The sequence below is a fragment of the Protomyctophum bolini genome (genome assembly GCF_963924005.1).
Source record: "Protomyctophum bolini genome assembly, chromosome: 18".
NCBI lineage: Eukaryota > Metazoa > Chordata > Actinopteri > Myctophiformes > Myctophidae > Protomyctophum > Protomyctophum bolini.
This window is the reverse complement of record NC_137879.1, coordinates 19,925,960-19,949,055: the sequence shown is the minus strand read 5'-3', so window position 1 is coordinate 19,949,055 and position 23,096 is coordinate 19,925,960. Positions and strand designations below refer to the sequence as shown.

At 42.2% G+C, this 23,096-nt stretch overlaps 2 protein-coding genes across 2 annotated transcripts in view; one reads left to right on the top strand and one right to left on the bottom strand.

Annotated features, from left to right (window-relative positions):
- The window catches only part of mpp2b (MAGUK p55 scaffold protein 2b), a 68,150-nt gene that overhangs the window by 8,848 nt on the left and 36,206 nt on the right, over positions 1–23,096 (bottom strand). The window contains exons 4-7 of the mRNA XM_080789006.1: positions 12,249–12,401; positions 11,472–11,627; positions 6,728–6,955; positions 66–197 (exon numbers count right to left, since the gene is read on the bottom strand). Of these exons, the coding sequence (XP_080645132.1) occupies positions 66–197; positions 6,728–6,955; positions 11,472–11,627; positions 12,249–12,401 (669 nt within the window). The remainder of the gene's footprint in view (positions 1–65; positions 198–6,727; positions 6,956–11,471; positions 11,628–12,248; positions 12,402–23,096) is intronic.
- abi3b (ABI family, member 3b) overlaps positions 1–23,096 on the top strand; it is a 50,282-nt gene that overhangs the window by 19,293 nt on the left and 7,893 nt on the right. The window lies entirely within an intron of this gene.

Below are 23,096 nucleotides of genomic sequence, written 5' to 3'. Positions count from 1 at the left end.
GAAAAGAACGGATAGTTCCTGTTTGAATTGAAAGTGTAAGAGGGAGCGCCGCTGGCTGTACTGACTTGCCACCAGTTGAGGTCCTCCTGGTTGAAGATCTGCAGAATGTCTCCACTGCTGAAGCTCAGCCCCGCCTCTTTACAGGGAATCAGGTTATCATGGGACGGGTCGTAGTCAAAGTGACACTTCACGAATGCCTGGAGGAGACGGATTAAGCATAGGAAAATGACACGGAAAAAAAAGGTTATACAGAGCTATAACTCAAGTTTCATTAAAATAATTATATCTAGAGTTTGACACAAGTGACCCAATGCTGTTATAAAATGATTGATGGCACAAAATTCTGAGAGCTTGTGTCCAAGAGGATATTGTGATTTAAGGATACACCCGACGAATGGGGTCACGAAAAAACAATAGGGTTGGTTCATCCTCTGCGGAGCATGAATGAGTTCAGCAAGTTTTGACAATCTGCCCATTAGCTTGTGAGATATGTTATGTTAAAGTGCACATTTTGGCATAAAGGCACTAGAGCAGTGCTTCTCAAATAATTTGCAGCTCATAAAGCCAGGAAATGTGAAGCCTGTGGGGCTAGTTCAGGTCAACTCAATGGAGCGCCAATTTCTGATCAGCTGATCACTCACATGCTCACTCCATCTGATTGGGACAGGCAATTTTAACCTCCCTGCTCACAGCCCATTCTTCTTGCTGCTGCTCTGCCATCTTACTGCTCTGCTAAGTGTTTTTGTGCTCCCCAGTCCCCACCACCACCAACACCACCCCAGCATCCACCTGTGGGCTCCGTTTATAGGATTACCTTACGGGGGTCTATTTCATTCCATTCTCTGTCAAATCTAGTTGGCAAATCATTTATTATGATGCATGCCTACAGGGAATGAAATGAGACAGCCGTGACGCCAAATATTATGCTTATAAATATTTACACTCAACATGTTTATGCTCAATAAATACATGGATTCAATCTATTTTTTATTTATTTTTTACATATTGTTTCTGTCAGGCAGAAACCTTGTCTCTATATTTTAACATTTTATATTTTTTTGATAAATGAATGCCCTACTTCATCATACAAGAATCTCACACAAAAGCAGATTTACAAGCTCACAAGCGTTGTAGCTTGTTGATCGGATATTTACACTATTTTAAAATGTTTTTAAAATAACAGTTTTGTACATGGAATGTTTCCACCCGACAGCAATGATAAAGATAAACCAACATTGCTATCTATCATTAGCCCTGTCTCAACACTTCTTTTGTGTTTCACTGAACACATAACTAGAACGCGTAGAGGAGGTTTTTTTATATGAAGACTTTGCATCCAGAGGGCCTTAATGAAGATTTGTCTCTCTCTTGCTTTTTGTACAGTAAGGTTCTTTATAGCTGTGCCCCTTACTTATATGTATTCACCAAAAACTGTGGTCTTTTCTATACTTCTGATGTTTTACTATGGCCAATTGGCAATGTATTCTTCTTGTAAGTTGTAAAGCTGTGTATACGACTTTATTTAAAGAAGACTTTCTCTTCTTTAACACATTTAGACCGTAGGAGCCGTATAGCTAATCCAACCGGTGGGTTGCGAGGACGTCATTTTCATCAAACGAGAGAAAAATATTCTGATTTGTTTTTCTTTTTTTGGGGGGTTGGCCTCTCCTTCTGCACTTGCTGTTCGCGCATGCGCACTGCCATTCACTAAACCGCTCAGAAAGAAAGGCTCGTATCTCCTAATCTAGGGAGCTCTCCGTGGTTTTGACCAGATGGATATACTAAGCTCTTAATTTCTGACTTTATCGTATTCATAGCGAGGTAAGCAAGGAACATTATTTCTCCCGATTTTTGTACGGAACGGAAAGGGAGTAAAAGCTGCCATATCTGCGCGGCACCCCGAGCTGATATTTTGAAACAAATCTCGGCGCTGATTGTGTTGAGAGTGATTTGACAATATTTGATGGATTCCTTGTTGGTTTTCTGTATGGGTTGTGTTACGTATATCATATGTCTATTATGGTGTTCAATTCCTGCAGGCCTTTGGACCCCAAGAGTGGTAAAGAGCTGTTTGTTCACACTTTGTTCCTTCGATCAGCTTCTCTAGTTGATAAGCTCAAATAGGCCTACTGCCACACAGGCAACCTGCATTCAGTGTTGATGATGGTCTGAGGTCACTTTTTGCACTGTTGCAAGTAAAAAAGAATCGATCAGTTATTTAATAAAATAATCAATTAATAATCAATCCCTATATTGGTCATGTCATTATAGGTGAAAATCTTCAGAAATGCCAAACATGTCAAAAATGGCCAATGCGTTTGTCTATTTTTGTTGTGAGCTTCAGAGCTCGTCACAGCTGTGCGACCATGTGTGAATTAATGGATAAGTGTACAAAAGAACAAACAAATACGCACCTCTCTCAATTATTCCATTAATAGAAAATGGAATCGCAAAAACAATTAATTGATAGTTGCAGCAGTAATATTCATAAGTGTGTAGTGCTACACGCAGAATGGAGGGATCAACAGACAGATGGATAGATATAAATAGATAGTGAATGAGAGAAACAGAGACAACATGTGTAGCCATGGCAACCACCCCCCTGCACTTGACAGTGTTTCCTCATGCTGAACTGATACAAAAATGCCTTCAACCCCAACCCTGTAAGCCGTGTGTGTGTGTGTGTGTGTGTGTGTGTGTGTGTGTGTGTGTGTGCGTGTGCGTGCAAGAGAGAGATCTGTCACTCACACTAACAAATATGTGCAGACAGACCCAGACAAGTATATAGCATCAGTAGCAGACAGACGGGACAGTGAAATATAGCCTGGATGCCCAGAGCACTTCTGGGAACAACTGAAATCATCCAGTGGTTCAACAAACTCCAAATTAATGTACCGGTATGTGTTAATGCAGTGGACCTCCATAATAAAGACCCCAATAAAAGATTTGTTTTGTTAAAATGTTTAAAAAATATAAAAAAATATATATATATTTTTTCAAGATAAAAAAGCAGATCTGCATACTTACGATGCGTCGCATTGCGACATGTTATGCTATATTAACTAATTTAGCTGGGGACCCCCAGGAACCCAGAGGGTTCAATGTATCACATTGAACAGCTAAAGCTAAGAATATAATCTTTTTACCTTTTTTTTTAAGGATTTGGATTGTGATGCTATCAGACTATGATCTGGAGACTTTCAATAAAAGGCAGCCCTGAGAAAAATCCCTGCAGCTGCTGGCTGCTTGTCCATCTTTTCATCAGTCGTATCAGCCAAAGGGAGTATAGAGAAGAGCTAGCAAGACTGGAGGACATTCTAGTATATTCTGGTATATTTAAAATAGTTTATATGAGTATATTCTGTTCCAATCTAATCAAGTATAAGTAAGTAAAATCAAATTATTCAGTGCCTATTCTCACATGACAAATTATCTTGATATTGAAATAACAATAAGGCCATTTGAACCCACGTCTCATGTGCAAGTGTTGACATTTTAGCCACTAATATCTCTCTCTCCCCTGCTTGCTCAGGGGAGAAATAGAAGCAGAAGATTATTGTTTCAAAAGACGTGTCAAACCTGACACAAGATCTAGATGTCTCAAGAGCAGGGAGCACAAATACAATCACCCCAATTGTATATTATATTAACATACTCTACCATACAGACAAAAAAACTAACAAAAACAAAATAAACAATAATACAGCATTAAAAATGTATTATTGATGTGCAGGCAGAAACAAATCTAGAGCTTTCTCACCTGTGCCACCACTAAGGATTCTCCGTCCAATCTTTGCCATCCTGTTATCTCAAAAAGAATAGGGAAAGACCTACTAAACGACCTCCTTCTGCACTCTATCGTAGAATACTGTTGACACTCTTTTGGGTCTTGAGTTGAAAAGGTTTGGGAATCCCTGCATCACACAGTACAACTCTCAGTGTTCATTATGTTTTCCATTTGTAACTCAGAGAGTGCACAACCACAGATGATTTGACTTTGTACTATCGTCTGAAAAGGAGCAAAACATGCCAGACGGTCCCCTTTCATTTTATCTTTTTCTATGCTGTTGTACTAGATGGTGAATAACCTAGGAATCTTTGATATAACTGAAAGACTGAAACGATCTTTCTGATGTCAACGTGGGCGGAAGAGTTGCCTTTTGGGAGAGTTTCGGTGCCGTTTCTTACTCTTACAAAGTCCTTTATACTCTGATCCATTATGTATGAGCCCAAAATTCCATTAGTGGAAAAACATTTGGACAAGTGACAAAACTGTAATGGAGGTAGTGTATTAATAACAGAATAGCCTGTGCCATCTATAAAAGCTGCATTTGCTGCGGATGTGTAATTCTTGGCAGGGTGAAGAAGGTTAACAACTGAAGGACACACTCTTGACACACTCTCTCGCATGCACGCATACAGTATTACTATAATTGTGAGGACATCACGTTTTTCTGATGGCAATTTTATGAATGACATTTTTAACCTTAAACGCAACCAAGTAGAATTAAGTAAAAATCTGGCATAACCCCTATGGGAGGTGGACGCTTTTCAGACAGGGCATTAGTCCGACATTCATCCGCATGTCGGACTAGCGTCTGCTCCTGTGCTCAAACCTGAGGACCAGAAAAATTACACAATGTCTATTTCTTGAATTCTAATACTTATGGGGACATATATAGTCCTCACAAATATAGTTGCGAACGCCAGTGATTGCGAACTCCAGTGAGCCTCTACTATGTAAACCAGAACATGTCTGTCTCTGTGTCACGCTGTAACACCACCCACCCACCCGCCACCAGAGGGCGCAGCTGTATCACACAAAAAACATGCACCAATGCAGTAGAAAACCTTAAAAAATAAAATAAAATAAAAATGAAAACTTGAAAAAAGGAAAAAAATAAAGAAAACTTAACAAAAAAAAGAGAACAAAATAAAACTTACAAAAGTCAAAACAAGGTCTGTGTGTGTGTGTGTGTGTGTGTGTGTGTGTGTGTGTGTGTGTGTGTCAGACTGCCACAACAGCTGTGTTCATTCCACACCAGTCCAGCAGAACAGAACATCAGAACAGAAACTGCCTGTGAGTCCTGAGTGCCATTGTGAAGCTGCTTTGTGGTAACATGAGTAGGAGAGTTATCAGTTATTGAAAACCCGGTTATTGAAACCTTACACATGACGGCTGGACTTCGGGATTGGGCCTTTGATTAGATCTGTTGCAGTCAGATTACTGCCTTAATGGTTGATTAATAGAGAATAAATATACTCTGATTTGTGCTCTTACTTTCATTTGCAACTTGGAGCTATATTTTGACTCCTGACATGTGTCACGTCATTATTGTATGAGGCCTTCCGTTGACCACTTTCAATCTGGCATTCCGAATTTGGGCATGTAATTATGACAAAATGTCAAAGAAATTCAAACGAAATTCAAGATAAAAATAAATACCGGTAGTGAAAATAGCTGACAATCGTGATGATCAGCAAGTATATAGGGCTTAACCCATTTTGGGCGGGAACCCCTTTTGGTGTTTTAAACATTATGCTATAATTTAGCTATTGAAAAATAGCAGATCTAGGTCTGCTATTTTTCGTGAAAATATCTATTTCAGAAAACTGGGGGATTTAGAAGAATTTTAAAAAATGTGGAGGTCAGGCCTAAATGGGTTTTAAAGTGGTTCAATATTCCTATTGTGCATGTATGGCTTCAGCTAGCTGACCTGTCTGGTGGTGGGAGGTTCATGTAAGGCTGCAGCTAGCTGACCTGTCTGGTGGTGTGAGGTTCATGTAAGGCTTCAGCTAGCTGACCTGTCTGGTGGTGTGAGGTTCATGTAAGGCTGCAGCTAGCTGACCTGTCTGGTGGTGTGAGGTTCATGTAAGGCTGCAGCTAGCTGACCTGTCTGGTGGTGTGAGGTTCATGTAAGGCTGCAGCTAGCTGACCTGTCTGGTGGTGTGAGGTTCATGTAAGGCTTCAGCTAGCTGACCTGTCTGGTGGTGTGAGGTTCATGTAAGGCTGCAGCTAGCTGACCTGTCTGGTGGTGTGAGGTTCATGTAAGGCTTCAGCTAGCTGACCTGTCTGGTGGTGTGAGGTTCATGTAAGGCTTCAGCTAGCTGACCTGTCTGGTGGTGTGAGGTTCATGTAAGGCTTCAGCTAGCTGACCTGTCTGGTGGTGTGAGGTTCATGTAAGGCTTCAGCTAGCTGACCTGTCTGGTGGTGTGAGGTTCATGTAAGGCTGCAGCTAGCTGACCTGTCTGGTGGTGTGAGGTTCATGTAAGGCTTCAGCTAGCTGACCTGTCTGGTGGTGTGAGGTTCATGTAAGGCTTCAGCTAGCTGACCTGTCTGGTGGTGTGAGGTTCATGTAAGGCTTCAGCTAGCTGACCTGTCTGGTGGTGTGAGGTTCATGTAAGGCTGCAGCTAGCTGACCTGTCTGGTGGTGTGAGGTTCATGTAAGGCTGCAGCTAGCTGACCTGTCTGGGGTGGGAGGTTCATGTGAGGCTGCAGCTAGCTGACCTGTCTGGTGGTGTGAGGTTCATGTAAGGCTGCAGCTAGCTGACCTGTCTGGGGTGGGAGGTTCATGTAAGGCTGCAGCTAGCTGACCTGTCTGGTGTTGTGAGGTTCATGTAAGGCTGCAGCTAGCTGACCTGTCTGGTGGTGTGAGGTTCATGTAAGGCTGCAGCTAGCTGACCTGTCTGGTGGTGTGAGGTTCATGTAAGGCTGCAGCTAGCTGACCTGTCTGGTGGTGTGAGGTTCCTGGTAGCTGGGCAAGATCTTCAGCACGACGCTGCCACTGGCGTCCTTCAACATCTCCTGCAGGAGGTTGGGGTCGTTGCCCACCTCCTTGCCGTTCACCTCCTTGATGATGTCACCGACGTGGAGCAGGCCCTGCTGGTCGATCATGCCGCCGTGGAGGATCCTGGCGATCACCAGCTCGCCGTTCTCTACACGAAATGTCACACCCTGCACATGCACACACACAGGGAAATCAGCCTTGACAAAATCCTCGGCGAGTCATGCCAAAGTCTACAGAAATGGTGCCCAATGCCTCCCTGCTAGGCACTCAGGGTTGGACATACTAGTGTCTCTTGTCCAGAGGGTGTGATTGTACATGAAGCCGTCTCACGCTACAGAAACAGGAGACAAGCTAATGACCTGCAATCCACATGGCTTGGGAACCACTGATTCCCAAGGCTACTTACTTACTGTATGTATAGGGAGCCTGAACATGACTAGTGCAAATTGTATTTGGAACAGTGCTGTAGGGCAATTAATTGCGTGGTATTACACTGTGCATTTGTATGATTTATGCCTGATGTATACTTTGTTGCGTGTCGCTGGTGTCCAGAGACAAATCTTCCAATGGAGGATACAGGCAGTCGACCAGGGCACCATACCGAGGGGAGTGCCAAGATTGCACCCATGCAGTCACGTCACCGTATGGGTCAATTAATCTGGTTGGAGTGGAACCCAAATGTAATTTAAAATGTATAATTAGATGTAGCATGACGTTATGTAGACAGATGCCGGGTTCATTTGTAGACCTGGCATCATATAGTGTGTATAGTTTCAATGAGTATTGATTTATTGCGACAGTAGGTCGCAGTTTACTATGAAAACCTGCATCTCCCCTCAGTCAGTCACGCCTCGTGACACACTCCATATATGGCCATATGTTGATCTGACCTCATCAAACACACTCCATATATGGCCAGTACAGAATTCCTTCCATGTTGATCTAACCTCATCAAACCCTTAGATCTCCATATATACAGCTGACCTGTTCTGACATTCCATATGTTGATCTGACCTCATCAAACCCTTTACACTCAAGACACGCTCCATATATGGCCAGTACAGAATTCATTCCATATGTTGATCTGACCTCATCAAACCCCTATATCTCCATATATGGAACGTCGAACCCCTGACACAAACCTGGTCACACAATATCGTAGCCAAGGCCAACTGGAAAAACATGGGCGAAGAAGAATGCGCCCCAGGGACAGAGAGAATGGGTGAATTACTACAAAGTAGTGGCAAAGGTTGTCGACATTCGACAGGACAACTGCATATACAAGATGTGTATCTTTCCAGACTTTAAATACAGACTTGTACTGAAGGTCAAAATAGCAGACTCTGGGGACGAGCAATGGGTGATATGCTGATGAGGCTGCATTCGAAAAAGTCTTCCAAAAAGTAACCTGGACCAGTCATGTCTTTATAAACAGAGTCAAGCTGGAGACATACAACGGTGACAATCAAGTGGACACCACAGTAATGGACCCAATCGTTAGTTCCCTAACGCCCCGGCAGCCGGCGAAAACTAGAGTTCTCAATGGGCCCGAGAATTAAGGCTCGGCCCGACCTGGGCCCTAACTGGGCTGGCCCGAGGCCCCGTCTGGCCACACATTTTACGCCCTACCCGGCCTGAAAACGTTCCATATATGGGCATTCCCAGACGATGCACTGTACAGGGCACAGACATTGTAGACACCCCGATTGTAGTTTGTGAGCTATGCAGACTACTGCCTGGACTACTGACTGTCTCCCATGACCTCTTCCACTCAGAAAACCAGTCACACTACAAAATGCTGTACAAAATAAACCACAATTCATACTGAGACGAACTAGCTTACGTAGCATTGGATTTTATTTCAACCAGTTTCATCATGATAATGTGTGTAGCCTGCAGCGAAACCTTTACAACCCAACAATACATTATTGATTTGGTTAACTTTCATTGAGATGTCATCATAAAGGTGACATCATAAAGGTCCTGAGGTCCGTTTTCAGGGGAATTGTCAACGTTTTAAGCTTACTTAAAAGACATCAATATTATGCTAATATTTTGTATCTTTCTGATATATTGAGTCTTTCATGGGTTATGTGTTATGCCTAGAATTAGCCAAATGGTTAAAGATGGAGTGCCACAATTTTTGTATTTTTCCTGTTTTTCATGTGTCTATGAGGTGGCAGTACTTCATTAGACACCCTGGAGTCGTTGTTATGTGCAATGGTGTATTCCCTTTGTATTTAGGGTTTCTGGAGGCTGAAACCTTGACAGTCAAATGGGCCAATGAAATAAACACTGATAGTGTGACGTATTATTATCACACGCACCCACACACCTCCCCCTCATTATAATTGTTTTTAACATGAGGCGGAGCTGCCACAAACACGTGGGCTTTGATTCAGAGTGTAGTGTGCATTCTTGTTGGCTGTTGTATAGTCAATATAATTAGTATCTGTTGTGTCGCGCTGCCATGTCTGGCTATTACAAGCGACTTGGGCTATAAGTCACTTGCAGGGGAGATGTGGTTGACTTGACCAGTGGTTTATGTGAAGGACCCTCAGATTAATATGTTGTTAAAAGGGTTGGTGTTGTTGAAACGTTTTCAAAGACAATTTATGTGACTTGTTTTCGCTTGTTCCTTCAAATCTGGCAACGCGACTTTTGCTGAAACGTCATTGCAGTCAGAAGGAACGGCATATTCAAGTTGTAAATGAGTATTTTTGTGTCAATAAAGGGCAGTTTCAATGACTGGGTGCTTGGTCAGAGAAAATCAATAGCCTACTGTATATTGGCAAATTATTCATGCTAAATGATCTATCAAACTAATTGATTCCGCTGATTTAATTGGATGACGAGGTGGATGCTGATTGTGACGTTAAAGAGCCATCTGATGGAGTTTGATATGGTATTGGTATGGATGTGTGGATTATAGGTCTATGCATGTTGAAATGGTGGCAGTATAAGTGCATTACTACTCGTAAAAGACATAATATAATCTCCTAACATATTCAAATAACTAGGTAAACCACTCCACATTCCATGTGGCCCAGAATGCATCCTGGGAAACATGCAAATGACTGCAACAGATCTATTCAAAGGACCAATCCCGAAGACAGATTCAGCAGACACATCCCAGTGTCCAGGACAGAGAGAACAGACAGTTGTGGCTTTCTTGTTAATTATTTGTCTGCCACTAGGTGGCAGAAAAGAGTAGGTAAGCCATGCCAAGGCTATTTCCCCATATTTGGGTACTGTAGTTTCATTTCCATTGTAAGGAGCGGATAATGTTAGCAGTAGCTCACAAATCACACCCGAACGGATGGATCATCACCACCGTGGACAGTGCCACATTGTTCAGGGATAACAGCCAAAGAAGATCCTACTTTAAATGGGACCCTATGGTGTGCACGAGCACGTATCCTGGTGCTGGGGGTATGCAAGGCGTTGCCTAGCAACCGGGCCAGTGTTAAAAGTACATTTTCAGCAAAACCGTTTCATATTTGATATACAGTAAAGTAATGTGGAAATATGGAAAAGAGAAGACATAAATAATTACTTGCGCAAGCAGAGCGCGCAAGTAATAATTTCGCCCGGTCTCTTCAACGTGACAGCCGTCAACCACTTTTCTGGGTATGCAAGAAAAACAGCAAATCTGTGCCTGGTTTGCTGGGACCAGATTACACAGATGACCATTTTTCTTACGTCATCATTGAGAGCTAGTCATACATATACACACCCCGTACTCTGGTCCCAGCTCTCAATGATGACGTAAGAAAAATGGTCATCTGTGCAATCTGGTCCCAGCAAACCAGGCACAGATTTGCTGTTTTTCTTGCATACCCAAAAAAATTGTTGACGGCTGTCACTTTTTGGCACAAAGTAACCACAGTATACTGCTAATCAAATTACAACTACATACTCTATATAGTATATGTATATGTATATACGTATGTATACCAGAGTATGTGGTGTGTGTATATGTATGACTAGCTCTCAATGATGACGTAAGAAAAATGGTCATCTGTGTAATCTGGTCCCAGCAAACCAGGCACAGATTTGCTGTTTTTCTTGCATACCCAAAAAAATGGTTGACGGCTGTCACTTTTTGGCACAAAATAACCACAGTATACTGCTAATCAAATTACAACTACATACTCTATGTATATGTATACGTATGTCTAGTCATTAGTCATTGCTGGGACGGTGCATACGCATCGAAAAGGCTGGGACGGTGCATAGGGCGCAAAGTAACCACAGTATACCGCTAATCAACTTACAAATGACATATACATAGAGGCAGAAACTGAGATTTGACAGTTTGTAGCGGTTTGTAGCAGTCGAAAGTACTCTGCTTGTGCACTAGTAGGGCATTTATGGCCTACTAGTGTGCAACAAGCAAGTATGCACTCGACAGAGTGCAGTTCTAGTTGTTAGATATAATTACTGCTTTACAGCCACTTTAATATCCCCAAAGTGACATGAATTGAACACGGCTCAGTTCATACAGTAGGTCCACAACACAACAAGCAGTCTCAATAGTACTACAGAGTACACAGTGCAGTGCATCCAGAGGCCAGGCTCCTGTGATCCTATAGATTAGATAAGGCGGTACACTAAGTACACAGCAACATCTTTCACAGTTCATGTGAGAAAAAGAGCTCTCACTCGTTGAGTGGGTCTTACCAGGTGTTCCCCGGACACTTTCCGGATGCCCACCATCCTGACCGCATCGGGAGGCACAGGTTGGTTGTTAAAGGCAGCATCCATGAAGGCACAGGGGCTCGGAGGAGGGGTTTCGAAGGTCTTAGACGCCACCGAATCATGGGTCTCCAGCAGAGACTGAGGGGAAATAAGAAAAAGAGATACTGGGGGTCTTGAGGATGGTGATGATGAATAGATTCTGAATATATTTTATTCACCAAGAACAATATTGCTCTACAGGAATTTGTCTCGCCGCAAAAATACACATGGAAACACACACATGGCAGTGATGCAACAGTGAGGAGGGTCACAGTGTTTGGTTTGGACGGTCCATTTTCATACAGCTTTTTATGTAGTCATAGCACTTTATAGTACACATAATATTATATAATATAGTAGTATGTATAGTTTACATAGATACTCCACTGTTACGTTCTTAGTTTATACATGATTCATGATAACTACTTTTTATATATGTGATGTATGCCATGCTTTTGTTATTGCTTAATGTAAGTCGCTCTGGATTAAGAGTGTCTGCTAAATGCCTAAATTGTAAATTGTAAATTGTGAACACACAATTTAATTTAAAATACATTAAAGGGAGCAAATTCAGAGACATTCACACTGGCCGAGTGAGACAATGCTGATCAGTCGGCACTTTGAAAAAGGGATGAAAGGTTGTGGCATGAAAGGCGGTCTCTCACAGGCCAGCCCTGATCTGATCTGATGGGTGATCATGCCAAGCCCCGTTCTCCAGACCTGAAAGTGGGGCTCCTTCAGGATGCGAGCCAGCTCGTCTGCCGTCTGGCTGCAGTGCGCGAGCGGAGTAAGATCCTTGAGGATGTCCTGGACCAGCTCCACGTTGTTCTCTCTCACTGCCTCCAGCTTGGGCTCCTCGAAGTGCTCGTGGGCCTGGAACGTTGATGCACAGAAGAACAAGAACCAGAAACAGGCACGGGATCCAAATTAGTATCATTTTGGTAAGGACAATTGATGTTTTGATATGTTTTTTAATCTAAAATGCCAATGGGCATTATGTGTTGGCTCTAGGATGGACTGGTCCACAGAGTTCATTACACACACTAGGACAGTGGTTCCAAAACTTTTTCATGTCAAGGATCTCCAAATTGACATTAATTAGCCTGCGGACCCCCATTTGAAAAGGTATGCCAGGGACCCCCATAAGAGAAGATTTTTGCGGCTCTAGTAGTAGTTCTCAACCCGTTTAATTTCAAGGACCTGAGTGTACAAATGGAACCAAATGGACCCATAAGGGTCCATTATTTTGGTTCCAAACTATCAATTAGCTGGGGACCCCCTGGAACTCCCTGAAGGACCCCTGGAGGTCCCCGGACCCCATGAACCATACTGATATACTGAATTGGATCAAGTATCTTGATGATATTTCTGCAACCAATGTTATTAATAGTCCAGGTAGTGACCTAAGTGTAAATAATTAAATATTGATACACATGACATGGTACAAGGCCACCACTGGCCGAATGAAGCGGGGTATACATAATGATGCATAATTAATGTCTTTCTACACAAAGAAATAAACTAGAAGTAATATGATGCATATCTGCTGCCTGACAAACACAAATTTCCAGGTCGAATTAAACATAAATGTGACTTCAGAGACGATGCTCTTCTGAGGACACCAGTCATCTTTTGGTTAACTGGAAAGAGCGTTGGACTCGCCTCGTCTCCTCTAGTGGTGGCACTTATTCTGTGCACATAATGGAATGCACTTTTGGCCTCCCTTTTTACACCTAATATAACTGGGTATGTCTGCATGTATGTCTGACTGTCCCCTAAAATAAAGACCAAACTAAACTAACTTCACTACGTGATGTCTGGAAACAGAAACAGAAATGAACCGAACATTCTTAACTTAAACTCACGCCGGCTGATGCCACAGTCAGATGTGTCATGAACTTGTAGAATAGATCAACTATTTTTGCTAAAGTTTGCCTATTATGACATATCCAGAATAGAGAGGTTGTTAACAGACGGCACAACAACAAGGAAATGCCTGGTGAAGTGAAAAGAAAAGCATATTGTACTACAGTATTTATAGGTGAAATATTTGTAAATATTGCATTTTTATTTGGCCCAAGGAGATGTCACCATACTAATCTGAGTAGCCATGCCTACAAGCAGCCAGTTTGTCAATGCAGGGACAAGGCCATCCAGATTCTTCCCTGTATAGTGCTGCTTTGCCACTGAAAACCACATTGTGATTTGTGCAGCTTCACAAACTGCACACAAAGCAACTTACTAACGATAGCTAAAGATTGGACGGGGAGGCCATGCCGTCATGTCATCTTTATTTCTTTGAATGTGTGCAGCTCTGAACTTAACAGTGCTGACTGCAGCAGTGACCTTTTGAACCCCTCTTCTTTTTGTTTGAGACGCCTGCTAAGACCTCCAAACAGCATCTCAGTTCTTTTGTTCAACTTCCCCCATTAAGGTTTCCGTTTCACAGACACTGAAGTTGCACTTAGAATTTCATGCTGCTGTTCTCAGCCATTGTTGCAGACAGCCTCATTCATCTTATCCTAAGATGAATTGATAAGAGGTTAACCTATTTAGACCTGAGAGTGATTCTAAAAACGCCTTCTAAATTTTTTTTTTAAACAAAATGTTGCTACATATAGCTAAATAATCTAAATATGAGCCCTTCAAACAATCTATGGGTAGATATGAGAGCACTCAAGCATGTCCAATGCATTTTTTTCCTATATCCAATTAAATGCCATGCTCAAAATAGGGATACCATGAAATTGGTTAAACAGGTGACTTTGTATGTGGATTTTATATTCAAGGATGTATCCTTAGTGCAAGAATCGCCCCACAGTCCAATGATACCCTATACCTATTATCCTGGGCTTGTCCGTCCTGATCCTCTGGATCTGACCTTTAAACCAGAATTTATAGCTTTCCAGGTGCATTAGTGTTTCTCTTCGGCAAGTAGTTAATCCTCTGACCAATTCATCATACAATATTTACTGACTTCTGTGGGCCTATTGGTTATAATTAGTAACGTTGTTAAAGGGCACAATAATGCAAAGCGACCACAATAAGCATAAAAAGGACTGTGTGCTGCATAAAGCAACCCATTGCCCTCTGCTTGTAAATACAATGAAGTGCAATCTCCCTCTATAGTACATCTCGCAGATACTAAAACTAAGTCAGATGTTATATTCCTTGCTGGGAAGTAATACAATTTCAAGTAAAGAATATGACATTTTCACTTCATCCATCCAATAGTGCACAAGGGGTCGGAATCTATACTGAACATAGCTTCAGTTGTCGCACGCCAATGTTAGAGCCGAGTAGCATTGATGGCGATGAATGGCCTTATCATGTCCCACAGGGTACTGTACCACTCCTAAGTGACTGACTCTGTCTGGTGTGACAATGACGGTCGCTGAAGGGGTCACACTTTCTTCTCTGGGAGGTTTTTATGTGAGTTGGGAGAAAGGCAACATCTTGTGAATATAAATGAGTAAATCTGAGTCTAGTTGAGGTACATTGTCTGGTCTGAAATAATGTAGAAAACTGTAAAATAAGGGAAAAGCAAACACAAAAATGTTAAATCAATGCTACTGTATCATATTAAATGTTGACAAAGGTTTGGTGTATGCACTGAAGGTCAAATCTTAAATGAAATTCAACACTTGGTTTGACATCAAGTGATACTATAGGTCCATAGGTACATCTGAGTTTAGGGGTTACGTGAAATAAATCTGTGATTTACCTCCCAAACAGTCTTGCTGTTGAATAGCTGATGCCGATGGCACTGCAATCTTAGAACCAAAAATAATTGCATACACTGCTATACACCGTTATAATTTAACAACTAAATATCATCACCATGTCTGGACATTTTTCATAGATTTGTATTAGTTTACAATGTAAGTGAGCAAGTTGCACTGTGATGGAATGCATTTTTCAAATGTTGCGTGAACAAAACGATCACAATCCATTAATGATAAAAAATGAAAAATAGCCAACTAACTGGACCAGCTGATCACCAGTGGTTTAATTTAAATAATTATTTTGGTGCCCCGATGCATGCAGGTGCACGGGACAGTATGGGTGAGGGTTGCATACAGCCATATACAGTATATGCTGCAAGTGGCTAAATGTATATATTATTATGTATTGTGATATAAGTATTAGGCTATATCAGTATCATTATAGCTCACACTTCCCCCCCCCCCTCTCTAATAGTAATACAGTATTATAGATACTTTACACAATACTTGAATAGGTTTTATTGCATGCATGTTAATTTGTACAGCTTTCTACAGTTCAAACTGGCAGGTGCAGTCCTGTCATGGCAATGTGTGTGTGGTGTGTGTTCTTTTTGTTCATGCAGCAGAATTACAAAAAAAATGAAAGCAGTACAGTGAGCCGACTGTGGTTGTGGGTGTACTACTCAGCATAATGTCGAGTGTCTCAGCGACTGTTCAAAGTTTGGGAACCACTGCTATGGGTCAACAAAATGCAAGTTAAGGTGCTAATATTCCACATCAACACCAGCTCATTTCATTCATTGCATAATAAGATACATGGCCACATTACTTATTCATGCTTCGACTGTTTGTCTATACAACCCACATTATACATAATTTACACAACATAATTACACAATAGCTTTTCCTAACATCTCGAGGGCACACTGAGTAGAAGACAGACAGTGAGCAGTGTTGCCAGATTTTATGAAAACAGGTCTTTGAAAACAACTTCAACAAGCCCAAAAAAGCGACTATAGGCCACATGAGTACTTATATTGATTGGAAAATAGCTGATCTATGAGCTCATAAAGCATTGTGTTGTGAGCTTGTAGATCTGCTATTTTCAAAATAACATCTTGGAGAAAAAACACACAAAAACTATGTTTAGAAGTGTGTGTGTGTGTGTGTGTGTGTGTGGGGGGGGGGGGGGGTCGGGAGGGTCGGTGGACAAATAAATAAATTGGAGGTCCTTGACATGAAAATGTTTGAGAACCACTGGTTTATACAACATTGGGAAACAGGCCCAAAAAACAGCAACCCACAACTATCAATATTTACAAGCAACGTTACAGAAAGACAAGCCAGACATGGCAACGCTGACAGTGAGCTGCGTTGCTTATGAGAGTTCACGTTGCCAGGCCAGCCCAGGGAGGAGGGTCCCCTGGGCCTCTGCAACCATGGCTTGTTTGTTTGAGAAGATGAGGGAGAGACGGGATGTGGCGCATCAACAAACGGACACACACACACAGAAGAAAAAAACATGCATACGGCCAATATTTGCATACATTACATACAGAGAAGAACTACACAAAAATACTTACAGACACAAGAATGCACACTATAGTGCTTTATTAATAAGGAAAGGTAGATAGATGATGGTTTGTATGGAGTCTTGAGAATTGGCATTATCTGCATATATACAGTACACACACACACACACACACACACACACACACACACAGCGGTTCTGTGAGGCTGCAGCAGTTACATTGTGTGTCTTGGCAGAGACCCTGGCAACCTGATGGAACAAGCTGTCAGTGTCTGGCCCTCAGACAACAAGACACCACAGATCCCCTGCTAGACCAACCGCTCAGTATTCACAACAGACAGCTAGGGACACGCAGCAGAATATACTGTATACTGTATATCTGGTGTATAACTGAGCCTGTGTGTATGTGCTGTCTTTATTAATGTAACTTTTCATGGCCTGGGATTTAGGTTGAAAAGATAAAGAACTGAGGTTGTGAAAACCCACCTTTTTTCACTGTTCTGACCTCAGATCATGCTCCCGTGGTGCATTCGCTTGTGCGTCTACCATATTCTGTCTCCCTCTCGATCATTCTGCTTGATGTTCTGATGACCAGAGCATTTGCCTTCACCTCTAAAAGCAAGCATTAAAAACACTCTATGAAGTGCCATGAAGCGTCACTTCAAAGCACTTCAGGAGTCCTAATTCTTTCCTAAGATACCGAACCAAGCAATGACCTTTGGTGGCAGGGAGATAACAGATGATGATCTACAGTTGAAGCACTTTTTTGCAGGGCGATAGCTCAGGTTATCGTATTCACTCAATATTCGCTCATTACAGGTTTAATCATCTTTTTAGACTAATTTGCGCATGGCGAGTGGTTCTGAATGCGACATACTCTGGTGACTCGAGCAAGGTCGCAGGTTTACAACAAGCGCGCACACACACACACACACACACACACACACACACACACACACACACACACACACACACACTCTATGACTTGTTCCATTTCTCTCCATCTTAGTTCTACCTCTCTATAAAACCAAGGTATTTATAGACCTGCCATGGGGTCGAGGGGGGCACTAGTGTTTGAAATCCTCTTCACATACCTCAGTGAGGCCTTCAGCATTCTCACAGCCCGCATCAGCAGATTAAGCTTTTATGAGAAAATACGTCGATACCACAGGAGCAAACAGACACAGAGACACACACGCACACACACTGCATATAAACAAACAGCCGTATCTTGTTCTTACACACAAGCACGCACACACACGCACATAAATCCTAAGGGAATCAATCAGGGAAAATCAATCAGCCTTGAGAGGAGAGGACTATAGAATACAGAGGGAGTGCGTGTGTGAGAGGGAATGAGTGAGGCAGAGAAATAGGGAAGAGACACAAAGGGGAGAAAGAAATCAAGATAACAGACTCTTTTCTCTCTTTCTACTTCTCTCTCACTTAACTTAAGCAGAGAGAACACACACAGAGAGGGAGAGAAAGCTTTTTTTTATGTAGTTCTTCTCCCTTTGGAGTTTCCATCTCTGCCTCGCTTCCGGAAAATAGCACTCTGAGTTACTGAGTGAGACACAGCACACCTCCGGCTCCAGCCTCCATCCTCCACCCTCCACCCTCCCCAGAGAATGGTGTTTGGTATTTCCCACAATACCGGCACCGCCGAGCTGCAAAGTGCCACCCACTCTCCACTCGTGTGTGTGTGTGTGTGTGTGTGTGTGTGTGTGTGTGTGTGTGTGTGTGTGTGTGTGTGTGTCACTGTCAACCAGCTGGAAGAAACCGCTGATGCAACACAGAATGTCTGATGTTACTGTACGTAAGTGATACATTCGGTCACTCGTACTCATCTTATGTGAGAGCACATGGAGTAAACACTAGGCAAACAATGAATGGAATGAAATCTGGAAAAATGTGGCAAGACACTTGTCCCTCTACTGCTGGTCCTCTCACAACATTGAATTTGAATAGTGTACTTGTAAAACAAGAACAAAAGTCTAAACGCTACACATAACCGGCCGCTCTTGATGACGCAAGATGGTTAACTAGGTCCAGACAGTAGACCTATTTTCATAATGGACTCTCGCCATGTCACCAGTCCTTCAGTCGTATGTGCAGAACTGTGAGCGCATCCGCTGTCCACGGACCCTCGCGGCTACAAGGCAAAGTAATGTACTGAATAGTCAGGAATATAGAGCCCCACATTCTCACTAGTTGAGAGGGGGTATATTTCATATTGAATATAAACTCATAATCTAAACAAAAGCAAAGGCTAGACTACAAACTGCCTTTAGAACATAAAAAAATAAATAAAGAAAAATAAATGTTGGCCCTAAAGTGGCCTTTAAAGGAAAGGCCAAAATCAGTGGGGTTCTTCCTGCAATAGAAGTATTGGACAGATGGACACTTTGGTTGCCATCGACTCCTATCACTAGTGGGGCAACTCAGCACAACAGAACACACACTCTTGAAAGCCTGTAATGCATGTGTGAGAGCACGCGTGAAGCTCCCCCAAACGCGTGAAGCTCCTCCTTCACTTCAAACTCTCAAGCTCTGAAAACCTGAGTTCTCCTCCTTGAACAACTTGTAACAAAATTGATTAGAGCAGCTTCAGATTTGGTGAATCTGAGACAAATGTCTGCTCTCTGGCACAAGGTATGTGCCCTCTGTCTGTACGTGTGAGTGCTTCCTATACATTTAGTGTGTTGGACTTGGAAATAAGTTAGTTTCAATCAATACAAAATACAAAAACAAACCAACACAATTGCCCCAAAAGGCTACATTTTCAGATTTCAGCAAATCTCTTCCTGGCTCTACATGTGAGAAATCAATTTATAGTAAGTGACCTATTGGACTTGAGATGCATTTACCTGAAAATGCATTTCTAATCAGATTTCAGATAACTATGAACAAATAAATAAATAAACTATCTGTATAAGAAACCAATTTGCTGAATTTTGTTAGAGGAAGGCTTGTTGTCCTTGGAGAAAGTTCACTGATAAGATTCAAGTGATTTTCTGTTCAGTATAAGGCTTAATCCAATTTCTGGGCAGTTTGCCAAACAAGACCCTGTGTAAATACTGTACAACATAGATTTGAAAATGTATGTCATCCTTACAGATGTAAACTGAAGATCCCAGTAATAAATACCAAATATCTATGATATCCCACGGCATGCACACACCACACACCTGGCCACTATACTCAACATGCTATACACAAAAATCTATATTACACACACAGCATACACACCTGAAATTGTGTGAATAAAACATTTCATATCATATTTCTGAATGTACAGTAGCTGAGTAGCCGATCCCGAGGACCAGAAGACTAATATTTCATTACGGTATATGTTTGTATTTTCCCACGCAGGAGTCCACACAGTTGGTTTCATTTTTGGGGGTTATACTGTATAAGTGACCAACACCAAATTAAACTGGTAAGTGTAAGAATTGGAAAAATAATAACCCAACACTACAACCTACTGACTTCAATATAGTTACTTCCTGGCTTTTAAACACTGCCCACAGTGTAGGGCTGTTCCATGTGACTGCAGCGATTATTTCAAATCTTTGCCTCGATTGTGATTGAATGAAATGTCTATTTTAACTACCAATATTTGTGTATACCACCATACTGAATGCAAGTGTATAATGCAGTGGTTACTCATATTAAGTGATTAATCAGACTTATCGCTTTAGTCGATTATAAAAATAAATAAATAGATATCTTATATATATGATAAATAAGAAATGACAACAAAATACATTTAAAAGGTATGGGTTTACTCTAATTGCCCAGCCATACCACAGTGGCTGTGACTTTGCCCTTGTTCATTGTGTTTGCAGCACAACAGTGATCCTGACTTATTAAATATTAAACAGGATGATGTAATGTTGGCCATAGACCATCTGGGCATGCCGGGACAGCACCGGCCCATGAAATGCACCATCAGGCTGAAGTTACGCCAAGAATGGAAGAAGACAGACAGGGAATTGTTTTTGTCTATATGAATTGTATCATGATTCATACATTGTATTGTTTCAACAAGCTATGAAAACCATCTCTTAAAATACACATCAACAGCATGAGTGTTTCCCTTTAACTACATTGATTCCCTCAACTCTTTAATTAATTAAGACGCACAATAAGCCATCTAATCTTGATCTAAGCCAAACCGTAAATCTAAAACTTAGCTTTAATCCTTTTGGTCCATTTCAGCTCTGATGGGACATCAGTCTGGTGCTCAGACCTGTACTGCTTTGGTTTAGCATCTTCTACTACGATTTTGTAACCTATTTTTCACCCCTGTGTCAATTATCTAATGTGATCCTGGGCTCTACACACCCTCCGCCAACCTGGGGAGAGCAAAGGACTTGAACTCATGCTTCCTTCATGCATGAGTGTCCAAGTTGCTCCTTTACACCTGACAGGGGGGAGTTTCCCTGGTTGGACGTAGCGCGTGGAAGGAACACGTTATTCCAACCAGTTCCTTTCCCCTCCATCAGGCGCCCCGGCTGGCCAGGGGGAGGCAGTTTAGAGACCAGGATTACTGCATGTTTTTTGTGAGATACCTACCCTAGGGGACACGGGGAGAACATGCAAACTCCACACAGAAAGGCCCTTTCACCAACCCCGCCTCGGTATGGGCACTGATGACGCGGAGGAGGAAACACGCCGCCAGCACCCACAGCGTCCCGAGCGGGAATCGAACCCAGGACCTTCTAGCTGTGAGGCGACAGCACTACCAACTGTGCCATCTTCTACTTCTACATAGATAGAATACGGCCCAGTTTGTCATAAAATGGCCATGTGTTATTTGAGTATTATGAGTATCGTTTGGCTTTTCTCATCTTATCACGTGTTAAAGTATGTTTGTTATGGTTTTTCTGTAATTTGACGCAGCACTCCAGTGCAGTCCTAATGAAGCCTCTTGCCTTCATATAAACTGCAAATTGGAGGAAAGCTGTTGTGTTTCTATGCATTGTAGCTCCATATCTCGAGAAGTGCAATGTTTACTTCCTTGGACCAAACTACTGTACTCATCCACTAGCCTTGCTAGTGTTACCAGCGGCCATCTTTCCGTCTAGTTTCTTCAAGGGTCATAGAGCATGTGATCCGTCTACGGCAAGCCTACAGGGCCAATACACAATGGAAAAGCGAACCTGGAGCGTTCTGTGTTCTCAATGCACAGGTTAAGTGAACCACAACAAGGGCTTGAAGTGAACCAAACTCAGATGACCTCCTGAGGAGGTCCGAGTACGGTTCCTATCATAGGGGTCCGAGTCTTCACATACTGTATGCACAAAAACTGCTGCCTTATCACGATGAGTTTGTTTGGAGGAATTAAACAGACCAACATACTCAAGAGTAAGAGATTCACAGAATGGAAGGAATTTGCTGTGGCATGTGTTGCAGTGACATTAACAATACATTAACTCTATATACTTCACTGCCCATGGTCCCCCAAGGGTGCGTACTTGGACTTGCACTTATCCTGCAACTTTCTGAGAGCCTGTAGATCTGCCTATTATGCCCACAATGCTAAGGCGCAAGTATAAGCGATGTATTTGATACATTTATTTGTTGTTAAAATGAGTGTAATAAATTATTATCGTTTTTTCTTTCACCGGGAAAACAAATTGTAATGTCCAAGAACATTGCAAGCCTACATTCAGACGGTATACTTTAAACTAAAGGCCCGCTGACACGCCCCTCGGGAGCTAAGAACTGCTATCAAACAATGCTATCATGATTCTGACGTCAGAGTGGCGAGGGGCTTTCCCCAACGACTTCTATGCGGGCTCGCCGGGCTTGGTGGCCGTGGTAGCATAGCAACTTATGCTACTATTTTGGTGTCACATTTAGCTTGAATACTGGGTGAAAGTCTCATTCAAAAAATTATTTTTGCACAACATTGTTCAGGTGAACTGTGTGTTTATGCTTGTTCATTGTAATAATCAATATCGCTATGATTATTTTATTTATCACCGCGTCGCTCCGCATGACAACATACAGTCTAGCCCGTCTCAGATGCAGGCTGCACACACACGGGGGGACGTATGTGTGTGTGTGTGTGTGTGTGTGTGTGTACACACATGCCCAGTCCCCCGTAGAGGCTCATGATCTCGTCCGCAAGACTATGCCTCGGCATAGCGATATTTATTATTACAATGAATACAAACATAAACACACTATAGTTCACTTGAACAATGTTGTGGTAACTAACTACGGTATTACAGAGTGAGAGCGAGGGTGTACAGAGGGGAAAAGAACAGTAGTCGCGCTGCGGAGCTGCTCTCACAGCGGCCA